Source organism: Hesperophylax consimilis, chromosome 2 (assembly GCF_061612785.1).
Source record: "Hesperophylax consimilis isolate HC1 chromosome 2, BYU_Hcon_1.0, whole genome shotgun sequence".
Taxonomy (NCBI): domain Eukaryota; kingdom Metazoa; phylum Arthropoda; class Insecta; order Trichoptera; family Limnephilidae; genus Hesperophylax; species Hesperophylax consimilis.
This window is the reverse complement of record NC_142837.1, coordinates 20,899,656-20,916,732: the sequence shown is the minus strand read 5'-3', so window position 1 is coordinate 20,916,732 and position 17,077 is coordinate 20,899,656. Positions and strand designations below refer to the sequence as shown.

General features: G+C 35.2%; 1 protein-coding gene across 2 annotated transcripts in view; it reads right to left on the bottom strand.

Annotated features, from left to right (window-relative positions):
• Positions 1-17,077, bottom strand: part of LOC149425787 (lachesin-like) — a 1,060,028-nt gene that overhangs the window by 574,982 nt on the left and 467,969 nt on the right. For both annotated transcript variants that reach the window (XM_089644888.1, XM_089644879.1), the window contains one exon: positions 4,331-5,014. In XM_089644888.1, the coding sequence (XP_089501014.1) occupies positions 4,331-4,496 (166 nt within the window). In that variant the 5' untranslated portion in view covers positions 4,497-5,014. The remainder of the gene's footprint in view (positions 1-4,330; positions 5,015-17,077) is intronic.

Below are 17,077 nucleotides of genomic sequence, written 5' to 3'. Positions count from 1 at the left end.
CAGGGATCTCATTTCAACAGCATTTAATCTACTTTCATCCTTTATTTGCCACTTGAACGTCCATGTTGCCTAGTGCACGGACTCCGAGAGACTGAGCTACTCGCGAAGTTGCACGAGTGTGTGGGCACGCACTTCGGACTTCGGCTAACTTCGTCGAGGACTTCGTCGAAGCGCCGAAGCGAGTAGCGTAGCGGCCGCTTTGAATGAATGAATGAGAGAATGTGAATTGGCGGGCGTCTAGCTAGTGATAGTTACAGATTTAAAAAAGTTCTAAATAATTACAACCGCTCTCACTATAATTATTATACAGTTAATTTTGCCTTTTTTACTGCGTGCCAAAACCGCAAATGTTCCTTGCGACGAGTAATACTGGAACATTCGTAAAAAAGCAAAACGAACATTCTATCAGAATAACAAATCAAGCCGCGCAAATTGACATTTTTACTACAAATTTACTGACCACTTTAACACCGTAGGAATGGGCTAATAGCGTGCACGTGAAACATATGGCTCGCACATATGTTTGTCTCCTTCTAACACGGATTCGGGCATTTCGGCTGGCGATGCCCGCATAAAATAATTACTTTTGTTAATTTAATTACTTGGTTATTATAAGTGATAGAACAGTGAAATTTTCGTTCGCGATAAACTCATTACGAGTATTATTTTTCGGTACTAAAATAAATAAAATATTATCTGTAGTTTTCAAATGTGGCTGAAAAATAGATTGTATGGGAATTGTCACATCTGTTTCACCTTAAAACACGAATCGACGAAAATCGATGATTGGCACCCAAACGGTTAATACCCTAGTTTCGCTGCCTTTAAAGAAGGTGCAAACTAGCTACATCTATATTCTAAATCATTAACTCTTTTAAATTATAATTGGTTTGAAACTCGGAGCAATTTTCAACAATCTGACTAAAATTAAACCAAATTAACTTAATTTTTTACATTTTAATCTTAATATTTCTAACTAAAACATCCACTGAACTCCAGCACTGTGTGTGCAAAGGGAACACATTTGGAATTTTGTCATTTTGAAGTTGGATAAAAACAAAAGATCTACATTTATTACATTAGTAATAAATGTAGATTATCATTTTAATCATTTTATTAATAGTACATATGGACATTTCGTCATACATACAGAAAGAAAATATGATTTTTTATTGCTTAAAATGAGGAAAAAAAATTGAGCACGAACAAAAACCCATGATTCGTCCATTACAGCCGGTGAAATGCCGGCTACTATCGACAATCGCGCACCGTGGCACAGTGAATGAAACCCCGTACCCAATTCGTTAACTACTGGCCAATTCTTTCAGGCTACCGATTGAATTAGCCAGTGATGCTGACAACCAAGAAGCTGTCCAATCCTCCTGGCTACCGACTGAATTAGCCACTGATGCTGACAACCTAGAGGCTGGCCAATTCCTTCTGGCTACCTACTGAATTATCCACTGATGCTGACAACCTAGAGGCTGGCCAATTCTTCCTGGCTACCTACTGAATTAGCCACTGATGCTGACAACCTAGAGGCTGGCTAATTCCTCTTGGCTACCGACGTTTGTTTGTGAGTTATGTGTGTTTTACATTGGTTTTGTGTGTTACATAATTCTTAATTTATTATTCTTCGTCAATTTTTGCATTTTTCACAAATCTTTTATACAAATAATATGTGTGACGTGTGGGGTTGTACTAACCTCCCCACATCCTGGATAAAAAACTATTATTATTAACCCTAATATTATATCTCAACAGCGTCACCTTTTATATTCCTATAAGATTATTAGGATAGATAGGTTCTTTTGCGGGGTATTATTTTTTCAAATATATTTATTATTACTGCGGAGCTCATAAAAAAAACTCTTACTCAAAACACTCGTTTCTTTTATGCCTTTGAGCTCAAATTCTGCCCGGCTGTATTTTGATTTTGGTATCATTTTTTGTCTAAATCCTCTCAATGGTAAAGCAGGCATTACGTTACTTTGTATTAAAGAATCAGTAGCCTCCTCCGACAGAGACAGGCAGACAGATTCACATACGGACCCAATGTGTTTCTCGGATTCTTTCATTTTCAAGGTGTATATGATGAAATTCTTGTTTTTAAAAACGCTCATAAAGTGGAAATGATTTATTTTCAATAATCTGTTAATCCAATACAAAGATCCCCCGATTCCCTCCAACCTGAACCTACCACGATACACGATATTTAATAAATGAACTGCCGATTGTTTGTACTCTTTTAAACTTGTAGGAACAACTTTTTTTTTAACTTACTTTGAAGGTTGAACCCATTAACTGGTAACCCAACGGTCAAGTTGGTAAAGACGCCTGTCTCGGTAAGAGATCCTGGGTTCGATTCCTAGCTGTGACCATTATTATTTTTTTCCTGTATTTTGTACTATTTCATGTTTCGTTTAGAATTATAAGTGTTATCTTCTTCTTAAATTTCAAACTTTTTTTAATGAATGAGTATAATTTTATGTGGAGTTTTTTTGCTTCCATTTGTGTGCATGATAGATATATTATCATCATTATAAAATTAAGATCAATAAGATCATATACGCCTTTGAATATAGTAACGTTATTTAGGGACGTAAACCTTTTTTTTTATCTTCTAGAGCAGAGTTTTCCAAACTTTTTTGTCCCGTAGGCCACTTGCCAAATATTTGTTTTCCGCAGACCCTGCCTGTCGAATATTGAATTTTCCTAAACGTATTAACGTTCTATGTGATAATCATTTTTTTTTTTCGTAAGAAGATTCCCTTCTCTTGCCTGTCCAACAACCGGGTGGCAGTATAGTTCTTCTGTCTTGTGCAGACTGTGTTGCCCTTGTGAGGTATTACACCAAATGAAAACGAAGCAGTGTAAGCAACTGGAATTTCTTTCTGTCGCTAGAACTGCCCCTTAAGTTCTTTGTTAGTGCTTGTTTCGATCAGTTTTTCTTGTCATATGATATCCGATTCTTCTGCGTGAAGACAAACATCAGTGCGTTGGACGTTTTTTCAAAAAAAGTTGGGTGACTAGCAATTTTCGCGGCTTCCAATGTGTAATGTATTAATTCTAACAAGAAAAATTACGTACACTGTATATAAATACTTCAATAAACGATTTTACGAAACATAAAATTAAAAATATCAAATAACTAATTTCTCAGTCTATTTTTAGTATTTCGTAAACTGTGTTTTTTGTGTTAGGTATATTGTGTCATTTACGCAACTCCTGAATGTTATTATCTTAATGTAAATGGGGTCTGCTCGTATGTACCCCCATTTGAATCGCGTGAAAACCCATTTTTTTTCTCGCTGACATGGATCCCCAGCAAGCCGATATCGACCCCTGAAGGTCTAAGATCTATCTTACATGGTTATTTGAATTAATACATCAATCAATAATGAATACATCAATAAGTATTTCCAGAATTTATGTTTTCATTGTTACGTTCAATATACGTGTGCTATTGTATTATTATTTCTACAAAGCATTTCTCATTGTTAATGCTACGTATTATTCCATGGATCTCAATGAAATGTGGGAATGAATCACTCAAAATTTCGAAGTAAAAAAGTGAAGGGAAAAAGAGTTTATCGAATTTTCAATTTCAAATTTTAAAGAAACCAATGTCGAGGAGTTGTTTAAACTTATATTAATTACATTTACCAAACCACTGAACTGTAACTAAGGTGATATTTGATATCTGAAATAATAACCTTGACTTTCAGGAACGGCAAAGTACCCACTGCACGTGATCGACGCGCATAAGGTTGGAATTGCCTTGCCCCATCGACTTACTTTATTTAGTTTTGTGAAGTTCAATCCAGATATTTTAAATTTTTTCACCATAGTAAATAAATTTTCCCTATTCATTTAAATCAACTGGAAAACTGTTTGTCTGAAGAAAAACCGTTTTTAACCCCAGTTATTCTGAAAAGATACTTTTAAATATTTGGTCAGAGTTACACTGGCAGTATTTTTACTAGAAAATAATTACACTTTCATGGTTTTATTATGTTAAACGTGATTTCAAAGTGCTCGAAAAATCTGTTGATTCAATTTATATAATGTGCCTATTATTATAATTTATTTATTTTTTATTTTAAAAAGAAATTCAAACATTCCCAGGTTACGAATAACCTGACAATATTTGAAAATCTCCTACTACCACCACAGTAAGCTGAAAATGTTGCTTTTGGGGACTTATCCAGCCGAGGAATTGAACACACTACGCCTGGTCGACCGGTCCAATTATGAAATTGTAACATTGTTACATTCATGAATATAAAACGAAACAAAAAAAATAATATTATATACAATTGAAACTTACCGTTAGCAGAACGCACAAAGTATCCACTCCCGGCGTAGCACATAAACAGTTCGATCGCCCAGATCAACCCCAGCATCCTTTTGTGCCTCGGCCGCCCGCAGAACATCTTGCACTCGGGCGAGATAAAAACCTTAGCACGCGGATCTAGTTCCGTGCCCCCACTCATATTGACACGGCACAGCCTAACGACTCGGCAAACGGAACAAAATCCCCAGTAAACATGACGACTAGCTAAATGTTGACGCAATCCCCCTTTTAAAATTCCATCAAATAGTCTTTGTTATTCTAATGGGATCGAACGCAGAACTACGCGAATCTTGCCAACCAGAAAAAGCTTATAATATTATGTATGTATGAATATAAATGTTATTCGGCAAACTTTTAAGCCAACTTCCCCCACTTTTAGCGTATATCTACTCCTACTCTTGTTTATGCTCACTTTTGTTTTCACTTTGTTAAATTTATCACTCACTATTTTTGTTTGGGGCTTTAACTCCTGAATTAAATTACGTGTAAATTTAGACACTGTTTTTCAACCTCTGCGTAAGTTTACCTTGAGTTTATCAGCTTAGGAGGTGGTTCACTTATTAAAAAACTTTTCACCTTTAAATTGACTTAAATACTACATTGATAAAGCGTTGCTGAACTGTGATGGGCAGTTCCAATCTGGCATTGGATTTTTTTCTGAAACAAACACAAAAATTCATTTTTACTAATTTTTCATTACAAAACATACATCTTAAATCAGTATTTAAATTTTAATTTACCGTATAGTTCTAACTGACAAGATCCACCAGAAATATGGCACCTCCTAGTTGTCATATGATTTAATGCTGAAGGAAGTAGGGGAAGTCCGGGAAGGAAAGGAAATGATTAAAGAGATGGTTGTAAAGAATCGTCAAACAAGAATTAACATTCGGTTTTTCTCACATTCGTATAAACCTGTTTACATTTATACTGGAAAGGCTTAATTCGCTGTAATCATTCAACCAACGAGAAGTTTATGAATTAATAAATGTTAATAAACTAAGCCTCGTACTTAATTATATAGAATTCACATTGTACAGTTTACCACTCTGCCAAGGGATTATTAACATAATAATATAAACAGTAAAATCGATCGTTCATAGTATTAAATTCCATCATTAAGGACCTTCATATAACATTATACGATATCAAAAACATAAAAAGTTGGAAATATTTTTAACAAGATAAAAAGTGGACACGTTTTTTAACGAAATATCTAAACTTTGAAGGTGACAATTTTTTGGTGGTGTGATTTTAAAAGCGATGTCTGCCACCATTTTATTAATTTACGGTTCATTAGCAACCCTATAATTAATTCTGAAACTTAATAGTTCTTTGTTTATATTGTCAAGTAAAATGTTCTCATTATATAGCTTTAAAACTTAAAATGATTTCGCTTTAATGGGAAAATATTGAAAAGATTCTCCCAAGGGCGGAAAGAAATAAAGTTTTTGTTCTTCAGATTAGAGACAGATGGTTCTGACGCAACGACGTTTGAATTTTAGACTTTTTATTGCGACGATGACAGTTTTAAAATAGAAGCGACAGCGAAGTGCCGCAAGAATGTCGCCACATTTATTTCAATAATTATTTGTGGTACCGAAATAGCATTCATTTAAAGTTGTTCTTGTTTTTGACACCTTGGAGAAATGTTGTTTTCAGGATTGGATCAGTAACCTGAGTGATTCATGTTTTTTTGTAATTACTAAGATGTTTTAAGAGCACTATTACTTTTAGAAACCATCAAAAGAATATGCTTTCGGAGATTTAAATTTATACCTAGATTATTGTGTAATTGCAAACATTTGCATCAAATAATATTCTTCGGTCGATATCACGTTCAGAAACAAGCGATTTCACGTGTATACGAACATTTTATTATTGAAGTTTTTGGTTCATTATAAGCAAAGAAAAGAGAATAACACAAAAGGCATATTGTATATAAACGTGTTATTCTTAATTTTATATAAAGTTCAACTGTATCAAGATTGACTAGCACTATCACCCGTAAAAACACTGAATAGTTTGAATTCTTGACGAATCATTTCCAATTTTAAAACGGTTTTTTGATAAAAATATTTAAATTACAGGAAGGTATTTCTTCATACAATCGGTTTCAATTTTCAATACATTAAAATTCAAAGCAAATTCGATTCACTGGAGCAAAATTGCGCTGGGTGCACGGAAAAATTTGAGAAAAAGTATTTTTTAAATGAAGATTGACTTTTGCTGAGCTTTAACTCGCTGAGTGGTTACATTGAAACAGACGTAATGCTTTTTATTTTTTCTATAAAGCCTAAGATGGCATTTAAAAAGTTAACAGATAAACTAACAACAAAAAGCAATCGAAAATAAAAGGAATATATTCGATTCTCTTTTCTTTTTGATAGCCAAAATAAATATTTGGCGATTTCTCATTCTCTTGCCACTGGTACGTTAGTAATAGCTTGATTTTGCGAATCCTAGTCAATAAAGCAGAATCAGGCAAAGGAATACGCACAGAAGAAACCATTAGAGGATATTAAGGAGAGAGACTGTCGACAAATGTTACATCCGAAGTGATAGATATATTTACTGACGGCTCTTTCCATGCGGAACTGGTAATGGATCGTATAGAATGACGAAAGATTTGTGATCACTTAACAGCGAACATGATTATTTAGGGCCAAGGTTATTATTCATACATTATCACAAATTTCTTCAAATGTCGAGAAATAAGCTATAATGGCGATGACAAAATTACAATTGGATATTATTGTTAGGTAATAATTAATATATTACTGTTGATTGAGTAATTAATTAAATGATAATTATTCGTAATGCCTAAAGATGAAGGAATGAGTTTTTTTTTCTATTTCGATGGGAATGATATAATTTTATAATTAGCAGTTTTGTCACTAGTTAACTAGACCTTACGTTCCTAAAATTATGTTTCTAATTTTCTCATATTTTATAAATCAAAACCAAAAAATACTCTGAAATCACAAGATTTTCAAGGTACTTAAATATACACCTACTTAATTATAAACCATAATTTGAAGGTAAAATTTTTTTAAATTCTAATAGAAAAAAAGAGAAATCTCATGTACAATTTACTGTCAAATTTTTTTCAGGCAGGTAGGTACCGTAATAACTCAGTCAAAGTTAGCCAGATGGTTAAAATTAGCCATCCCAATAAGGTGCGGCTTGAATAATAAAGTCAACGCAGCAGATTTTATAAAACGCAAATAAGCCAACTATCTAGTCAAAGTTAGCGACCTAATCAGAGTTAGCCACCCAATCAAAGTTAGCCAGCTAGTCAAATTAAGGTTTGCATAAATAATAAAGTGGATGCAGCAGATTTTCAGAAACCGGAAACGGAACGTGCAAAATAATTTACAGACAGATGAAATGCCAAACGTATGAGTTAAAACAGTTATTCCCTACGCTTCAATAATATTATTTATTTCACAAAACAATTAAAATAACCGACAAAAATATTACATACCCATTTACAGAATACTGAGGCATTCTTTGCGTAGCCGCCGATTGCTATTTATGTATTCCAGGGTTGGATCAGCTTCGTATGACGAGCATTCACTGACATAAAATAATATCCAACTGCTCTTGGTATTTCTGATCGTGACTATTTATTTAGTGAGTCTAAATAAAAAAAAAATAGCTCTAATATCTAAAAAAATATATTTATCTAAGTCGTTATACAAAGTATATATATTACACAGGGGAACATGTTTTAAAATAACTTTGTTGAGTTTGATTTATCAGCAGTTAAGACTAAATAAGGCATGCTGATTTCAAATCTGCAGTTATTATTCTTCTATTACGTAAGGGTTTTTTCTCCACAGTTTATCTTAATGTGATTACAACATATAATCAGGGGGCATGAGTTCTCTCCTATTAATTGGCTGAGAGTGAGGAGAGGAAGGGTAGGGGACGTTTCTATTATTTCTCGTGACAAGTGCTGATTATTTTTGTTATATCTGCGGCAGCTTCACCATTCTCAGTCAAAATGCAAACATCAGAGTACTCGTCAGGCAAACCTATTTTGTATAATATTGCAAAGTCAAACTAAATGATCGAGTTTAGTCTTGGGCCCCTCATAAGCAAGCTGTGTTACGAAAGTTTACGAATGTGGACAGATAACTATTATGGCTAACCTACGAAAAAAATTTCCAGAAAGAGACCTACAAAATGCTTGGTTTTGACATGAGCAACAAGGTGCATTTTTTGCATAGCCATCTATGTTGACTTCCCGAAAAACCGAAGAACAGATTTTGGCTGACACTGTTGGAGCATCACACGAGATTGAACACTTCAGGAAAAGCTAAAAGAGTAGATGTTGACCTTAATTGCAACTTTACTTAACTGCTTGCATCCAATTTGTCTTGCAGTAACAACGTAAAGCCTTTGTATGAATAAAACAACTTTAAATAAGTATTTATGAATTTCCCTTGTCTGCATGCGAAGGTATCCTGACTCCCTGACGTGATAGAGAAACACCTACCATACGAAATTGATGAATGAAATAAAAAAAAGATTAAGCATTACATGCGACCGATTAAAATTTATCGAAGATAAATCAAAATTTCTACCAAGAAAACGCCTTTGTATTGTGTCTTATTTTATTTTTAATAATATTAAAACAGGAAGGACAAGATTTTTTTATAATTACCGTTAACTCAAAAAAATGACATACGAGTAGTTACCTCGAAAAACATTCAAAATTGATTAAAAAACAAATTTTTAAAAGAGAAGAGCATATATTTGTCTTATTTTTTTGGCCTCAAATTCAAATTTAAGTATTGTATGAAAAAGACTCTTTAAAAAAAACATTGTATATATTTATTATCGATATTTTTTTAAATTTTAGCTTCCATCTCCTTCATTCATATCTTCTTCTTCCTAGCACTATCCCAACTCATTGCCTAGGTAAGCTGTTGGGGTCGGCTCTTCTCGTTCTCAGGTTATAGCTTCTTCGGTTCTGAGTGTCGCTTTCATCTAGGCCGTTTCTTTGTAGGATTTTGGAGCATTGGGTCATCCAGGAGTTCTTTGGTCTACCTCTGGATGACTGTCTTTGAAGCTCTATAGACATTGCCTTCTTCACAGTGTGGTCTGGTGGTCTCCGTCTTATGTGCCCATACCATCTTAACTGTCGTTCCTCTAGCTTACTGTTTATGTCAGTGACACCCAGGCTACCACGAATGCGTGAGCTTTTAATTTTATCTTTTAATGATACTCCTGCCGTCCATCTAAGCATTCGCATTTCTGCTGATTCGAGTTGCCTAGAGTAGGAGTTGTACATAGTCCAGCATTCGGAGCCATACATTATCGCGGGTCTAACAATAGTCTGGTATGTCTTTCCTTTAAGTTTTATTGGCATTTTCGTGTCGCACAAAATTCCTGTTACGGATCTAAATTTCATCCATCCCACTCCTATCCTATGGTTGACATCCGCTGCACATCCTCCGTCTCTGGGATGAGTGAGCCCAGATACTTAAATGAGTCACAGTTGGCTTATGTTACTCCATCCAATTGCATCGAAGGAGTTACAGCATTTGGGTCTTCAAATGGTAAATACAAATATTTCGTCTTTTTCCTGCTAATTTTTAGTCCATTATCCTCCAGGATCTTTCTCCGCCTTTCCAGACTATTTTGTAGATCACAATGATTTTCTTCTATCAGTACTACATCATCTGCAAAAAGCATAGTCTTGAGAATACTGTTCATTTCTTGACTCGTTAGGTAATTCATGACCATTATGAATAGCAATGGGCTGAGGACAGATCCTTGGTGTACCCCCACTTTAATTGGAAATGTTGGTAACATCCCTGATGTGCATCTTATTTGTGTTTCTACGTCTGTATACGTATCTTGTATGGAGAGCACATATCCTTCTGGTACGTTATGAGATCTCAATGCCGCCCATATCAGGCTTCTGGGTACCCTGTCAAATGCTTTTTCCAAGTCTATAAATACCATGTGTAAATCTTTTTTTTGCATCTCGATATTTTTCAACTATGATTCTGACTGTTTGAATAGCATCTATTGTTGATTTCCCCGATACAAAGCCGCATTGATCGTCGTGTATTTTTACAATATTCCTAATTCGTGTATTTATAATCCTCTCATATATTTTCATGGTGTGAGACATAAGCTTTATCCCTCTATAATTGTCGCACTTCCTAGTGTCTCCCTTGTTTTTAAAATGGAAGAAGATAGCTTTTCCTAAAGCTTTCTGGCATTGGTTCTCCGGTCAGTACTTTATTATACAGGTTGCACAGCCATTTATGTCCCACTTCCCGACACTCTTTCCATAATTCGGCTGGAATATTGTCTGGCCCCACTGCTTTCCCCTTTTTCATTTTTGATATGGCTACTTTAACTTCTGTCGGAGTGATTTCTTCAACTGGCCCCAGCACTGGTTTCTCTGACACATGAATTGTTCTTGGAAATTCTTCGTTCGGTAATGTAGAATAATAATCTTTCCATCTTTCACATATTTTGATTTCGTCTGTGATCAACTCACCGTCAGTGATTTCTATGTATTTGGGTGTTCTAATAGATTTGGCCCTTTCTCCCCTGTGTGCTGCAATTTTGTATATTCTTCGCACTCCGTTGGGTGTTTCTAGGTCATCATACAGCTCTCTCAATGCCTCATGTTGTGCAGAGGCAACTATTTTCTTAACTGTCTTTTTGATTTGCTTATACACTATCCGGAGTTGCTCTTTCTCGTTATTGCATTTACATTGTGACCAGTTTCTGAAAGCAGTTTTCTTCTCTTTTACACATTTTTGCACCTCGTTTGTCCACCACCATGATTCTTTCTTTATTTTCAGTTTACCTTTGGAGACTCCCAGATGTTGTTTGGCTTCCTGTAAACATACCTGTTCAAATGCTTTCCACATTTCAGTTGGGTTTTGTGTCTCTTCATTTTGGAGATTTTCAAGCATCCAGTTTTGGAGTTTTGACGTTAATTGTTTTCCGTTTTCTTTTGAGATATTGAACCACTTAATTTTGGTTGTTGGTTTTATCTTGTCTTTATACAATTTATGTCTAGTTAAAGGTAATTCCAGCAATAGTAGGCGATGTTGTGTTGCAAGGGGTTCACCAGGGATAACTTTACAGTCTCTGAGCATTTCTCTCATTTCGTTTCTACATTAGCAATAATCTATTTGTGTTGCAGCATTTCCACTTTTGTAGATTATGAGATGTTCTGGTTTCTTTTGGTAGAATGTGTTCACGATAGTGAAACCGTATGCATCTGAGAAATTTAGTAGCTCATCTCCTAGTTCGTTTCGTGCTCCATATCCAAAGCCGCTATGGCTAGTATCATGGCCACTATTTGACATCCCCACATGCCCATTCATATCTGCCCCCATCATGATAGCTTCATTTTCTGGAATGTTTTGGATTAATTCTTCCAGCTTGTCCCAAAAACTGTCTCTTTCTTCTCTATCACATCCCATTTGTGGTGCATATGCACAAATGATATTGTAAATAGCGTTACATATTACCAGTTTTAACATTATAATTCTATCATTGGGTGCTATTACTTTTATCACATTTTCATGAAACCTTTGCTGTAGTAATATGGCTACTCCATTTCTGGTACTACTTTCTCCGTAGTAATACAGTTTGTAATCATTTGTCTGTGTTTTTAGGTAGCGGCACTTGTCTATATTTGTATTTTTCCATTTGGTTTCTTGAATGCATGCAATATCAATCCTACGTCTTCTCATCAATTCGGCCAATTCTTTGCTTTTTGTTGTAAGCGTTCCCAGATTCCAAGTAATGGCTCTTATCTTTTCAAACCCAGAACGACTGGCTTTCCTCCGCTTCATTTTGCTTGCCCCTGGAGTCCTGCAAGCTGACCCTAACATAATGTCAGTCTCTGGATCACCGAGAAGAGATTCCCCTTCGCTGCCAGACAGGGTAGTGCATCTTTGCGTATGTTTTTCCATGAAGCTTTGGTTGATTGACAATGGTTTTTATCCACCGATGGTCGTCAGACGTGGAACCAGAGTGACCCAACTAACTAGGGCTGGATTCGCTATCATTGCCCGTTTATGGTCAGTTATCGGATTAAACTAATGAGCCTGGATACCCATTAGATATGGTGTATGCGACTAGTACCCGAATATGTCGAGTTGCCACACCCACCATTTGTGAGCCGCCACTAACATGCGGAACAGACGCTCACTGCTTCTCACTTTAGCCGTACTTTTGGGGTCCCCCGACGGATTGGTTACCATCAACTTCACCCTCCAGTCCGTCGCCCGTTGGTCACCGCGTGGAGGTATGAGAAGCGAGGGTGGGAGAAGTTATCTCGGTCCAGGCCCTAGGAGCAATGTATTGCGCTATAACCACCCGACCAATCTCCTTCATTCATATGTTACATAATAATTTATACAATATGTAGGTTGGCAGATTTTTGGTTTTAAGTAACGATAGCTATGCAGATAAAATTCAATAAAGTTAAATAATACACAAAACATGTTCAAATATCAATACACATCTCCTGTGCGAAAACAGAAAACTAATAATAAAAAATAGTGTAATTAAGTAACATTTTAATTTGTATAATGACGTGAGATGCCGATCTCGGAATAGTCAGTGTTTCAAAAAGCTTGCGGATACAAAAAAAACATGGCTTTATCGTCTAAGGCGAAACAGGAATGCTCTCAGCTTTGTTTTCTATCTGTATCTATATCATAAATCATCCTCTCTGTCTTCCCACTCATAAATCTATCCGACCGCATTTCCGGTTGCAAATTATTATTAAATCAAAGTCCCCAACCTTTACTTTCATATTTCTGAAGCACGAGCTGAGCCTACGCAGTTATAGATGATTATATAAGTGCAGAGGATTAAGGGTAAACTTCAAAGCAGTTGGAATAAAAATGTTGGATATGAAATGTTTAATGGAAATAATTATAAAGAATAATGACAAATACATTAGGTTAGACGTCTACCCACATGATTTAATTGATTTGGAATTTCTATTCGCTTAGTATAATACCTACTTTCTTAATTATACCGTATTTACTTTAATACCTAACATAACATCGTTTCAAATAAGGAATTACATAATTCATCAAAGGAAATGTCACCATCCCAACGACAATTCTTTTCTCAATTTTTTTTTAATGCCGGTCGGTACGTATCATTATATTAATTATTCACATTTGACAGCTCGTAGTAGGAAAGACAATCATTCGAAATCTGCCGGAATAAAAAGGTAGTATTCAACACGGCCACCATTAGAGACAACCCATATTTTTTTCATAAAACTATGTTGGTTCGCAATTATTGCAGACTAGACGCAGTCATATAGTTGTAGATGTATATTTTTTTCGAATATCCTTACTGAAGATATAGCTGAAGATATTGGACGATAGTTATGGACATCATGTTTAGCCCCAGACTTAAATACCGGTATGATAAGAGCTCACATACAACGATCCGGAAAGATACCTTCTTTCAATAAGGATTGAAAGAGCAATAATAGGGGACTTGAAATTACCTTGCTACACATTTGAATGAAGTGTGCCGGAATTTTATGGCCCGAGTGAGCTAAAAATAGTATCAATTATTTTTTCTTTGGAAACTGATACCGAAAAGAAGTTAACTTGATTGTCTGTATGATAGTTAGTAGAGTGTACATCGGAAATGTGATTATAGGTGGAAATGAAATGCTGTGAAAACAGGTTGCATACTGCAACAGGATTTACAGCACTGAAATCGCCCAGTTTTATGATATGCGGTAAACGAGATTTTTTTTAACTTTAATATAAGACCAGAATTTCTTTTGGGTCTCGGGATATATTGAGTTCCGCGTTTGTTACAAATTATTTAAGACATTCCCTAGGCATTTTCTTTTGCCTTTATCGAAGGACATAGAATTCATGGTAGCGCAAAGAATTAAGTTTTTTTAGAACGTTGGACGGAGCAAAATAAACGCACCTAGCGGTTGTGCTCAGAATTATCTTGATTGTCGAGTTATGGCAGGAGTTTGCTACGCTTAGTGAACCATTATATATTTAATTCATTTGCAATGTGGTCGATGTAGATGTCAAGAATAAATTTTAAAATTTGCCATATGGGCACATGGGCAAAAATCCAATGAAATGCAAGAAATACATCGTTCGAAAGACAATAGTGACATTTATTGCACACACACATCACTTTAAGCAATGACTTTCTTCCAATATTAAGATTTGGATGAAGGACAAATTAAGCGGTTCAACGAAAAATTCAATTAATTATGATTTTTACGCACATTTATTCACTAAACGCATCGCTTCCAAGACCATGGTAAAATTTATATGTTATTTACTGTCCACTTACATCACTTTAAAGAATATCTTTCTTCCAATATTAATAAATGACCTGGCAAAAAATGAAGCAGTAAAAACGATTAATTCATTTGCAGTGACGGTTCGTTGCAAATTTTATCGGGAGTTCAATGTCAAAAAAGGAGAAAAAAATTCCTTCAAAATATGAAAAACTCAATATTTGCCTTTTCTATTACGTATAGAAGATTATAATCTGTGGTTATCGTGTTTTAATGAAATGCCGAATTCTCCGAAGAAAACCGCCACTGGTCATTTTCGAAGTAACTATTAAGTGAAATTTCCAAATGAGTTGTGAATTAATCCACCTGTTCTCATCTATTGAATTAATTGCACGAATTGCGTAAAAGCCTTGCTTTAAAACCACCGTTTGTTTACATATATTAAAACAATTACAACTTCTTTAAAATGTTTCCATCACAGCAAGAGATTCAATGAAGCAACTTGATAAATGAAGGTCGTAAAGCTAAGACCACTAATTCGTAAAGCATATTTTTGTGTAAGTCTGAAAAATCGCTTGCGGTCTTTCCAAATTAATATGGGTCTACCAGCGGTAAGAAACGCTCGGTTCCCGACTCAATTAAGCTGCCTTTGATCTCTAAGGTATCCGGGACAGATTTAATTTAAAGATCCTTACTTTCAGGACTAACTACTAACTACCCCTCTTATTAATAGCCTAAGAAGAGACTGCTTTCGCTGGGATTTTCAGTGATTGTTAGAGGAGGTACTTACCTGACTTTTGAATTAATTTAAGTGAATTATTTTTGGTTAGAACGTTTTTATGTGTATTTACACTGAATCTTTGACCATTAGTATATATAAACATATTAAATTCGTCATAATTTGTAATTTTAAATTCAAATTATTTTAAAAATTGAAACGAATCATATAAATTAGGGAACTACGTGAATTTTACCATGAGGCAAATCCATTTTAATTAACGCAACTTTACACAGGATTGTTGTAGGAATTGATATTTTGACCATAGTGGTGCAACGTTTTTAGAAACCACATGTGTGCTAGACCCCAAAATACCTGATAAACCTACTAGATTCTGTGCAAAGGGCGGTTTGTCTAATTGGGAATCCGTTGTTAAAATACCGATTGTCATCTCTATGCGCAGGCGGAAAGTAGGCACAATGAATGTTCTACAAAGAGCCTGCTCGAACGAAATAGCAGCAATAATCCCTCGTCCACCGGTACACATACGCAAAACTCGACGGATACGAGCAGAACACACGTTCACAATTGATATTGATTTTATAAGAACGGGTCGTTTTTGTGTTTAAGTCGGCTTCAATGTGGAACGAGCTACCAGTATCTGTTTTTCCTCAATTATAAATAAGCCTAACCCTAACCCGTCTTGCAATGTTGCCCAAACAGGTGGCAGTACTGGCAATATAGACCCTTGTCTCTGTACAAACAGGGGTGCTTTTGTGAGGTGAAATATAACAACAAATGGTGGGAATCCACAGCCGTGCCGTGAGTTTTTTCGAGGATTTCACAATTACTCAGAAGTTTTTTTGTTGTTATATTATCGTTTGTTTTATACGAGATATCGTTTTCCAGTTAAAGAAATCTATAGAAAACAGTATCGTAAAAAGATTAACAGATGAACAAATAAATCGTCGGAAATTTCACCAAAACTACTTGCTCCAGAAAAAAAGCAAATAGTCTAGTGACAGTTACGATTCGTCATCGTTTGAAAGCCATTTTTAGATGCGAGCGATTTAGGGTGGGATTTTGCTATTTATATTCGTAACTGTACAAACTCCAATTTTAGAACTAGGAACGCTTCAGTAGTGTAGGTAAGAAAAATATTTTTTGATCGCACAATATTATGAAAACTTTATTCTTCACAACAAGAGAGTATACTCGAAATATAGATTCACAAAATGTTCTTTATTTGTGTCAGACAGACACAAACGGGGACGCAGTCAACTTAATGACACAAACAGGGATATTTTAAATTCTCCACATTCGCCAAATTTCATATAATTTATTCACCTCGTTTGACAAAATAATAGACGAGTGCTATTCTCGTCGGGATGTTATCATTTGCACGGAATTATGCAAATGTTTACACCATTTGATAAATTTTCCTGATAACGTTGTCGTGAATATTTAATTAGTCCCAGTACAATTCAAATAGGTGTGTGCATGTCTGAGGGTAAATATTTTTTGTGAACATAATTAAGAATGTGATTCCTTGTTTAGTAAGTAGATAGGTAGTCTATTAATTTTAATACTTTCTTATTTTCCATGTCCTTTCAGTGCCAAACCACTCTTTTCATGTCTTTTCAGTGCCGACGCACTATTTGCATGTCCTTTCCGCGCCGACCCACTATTTTCATGTCCTTTCCACGCT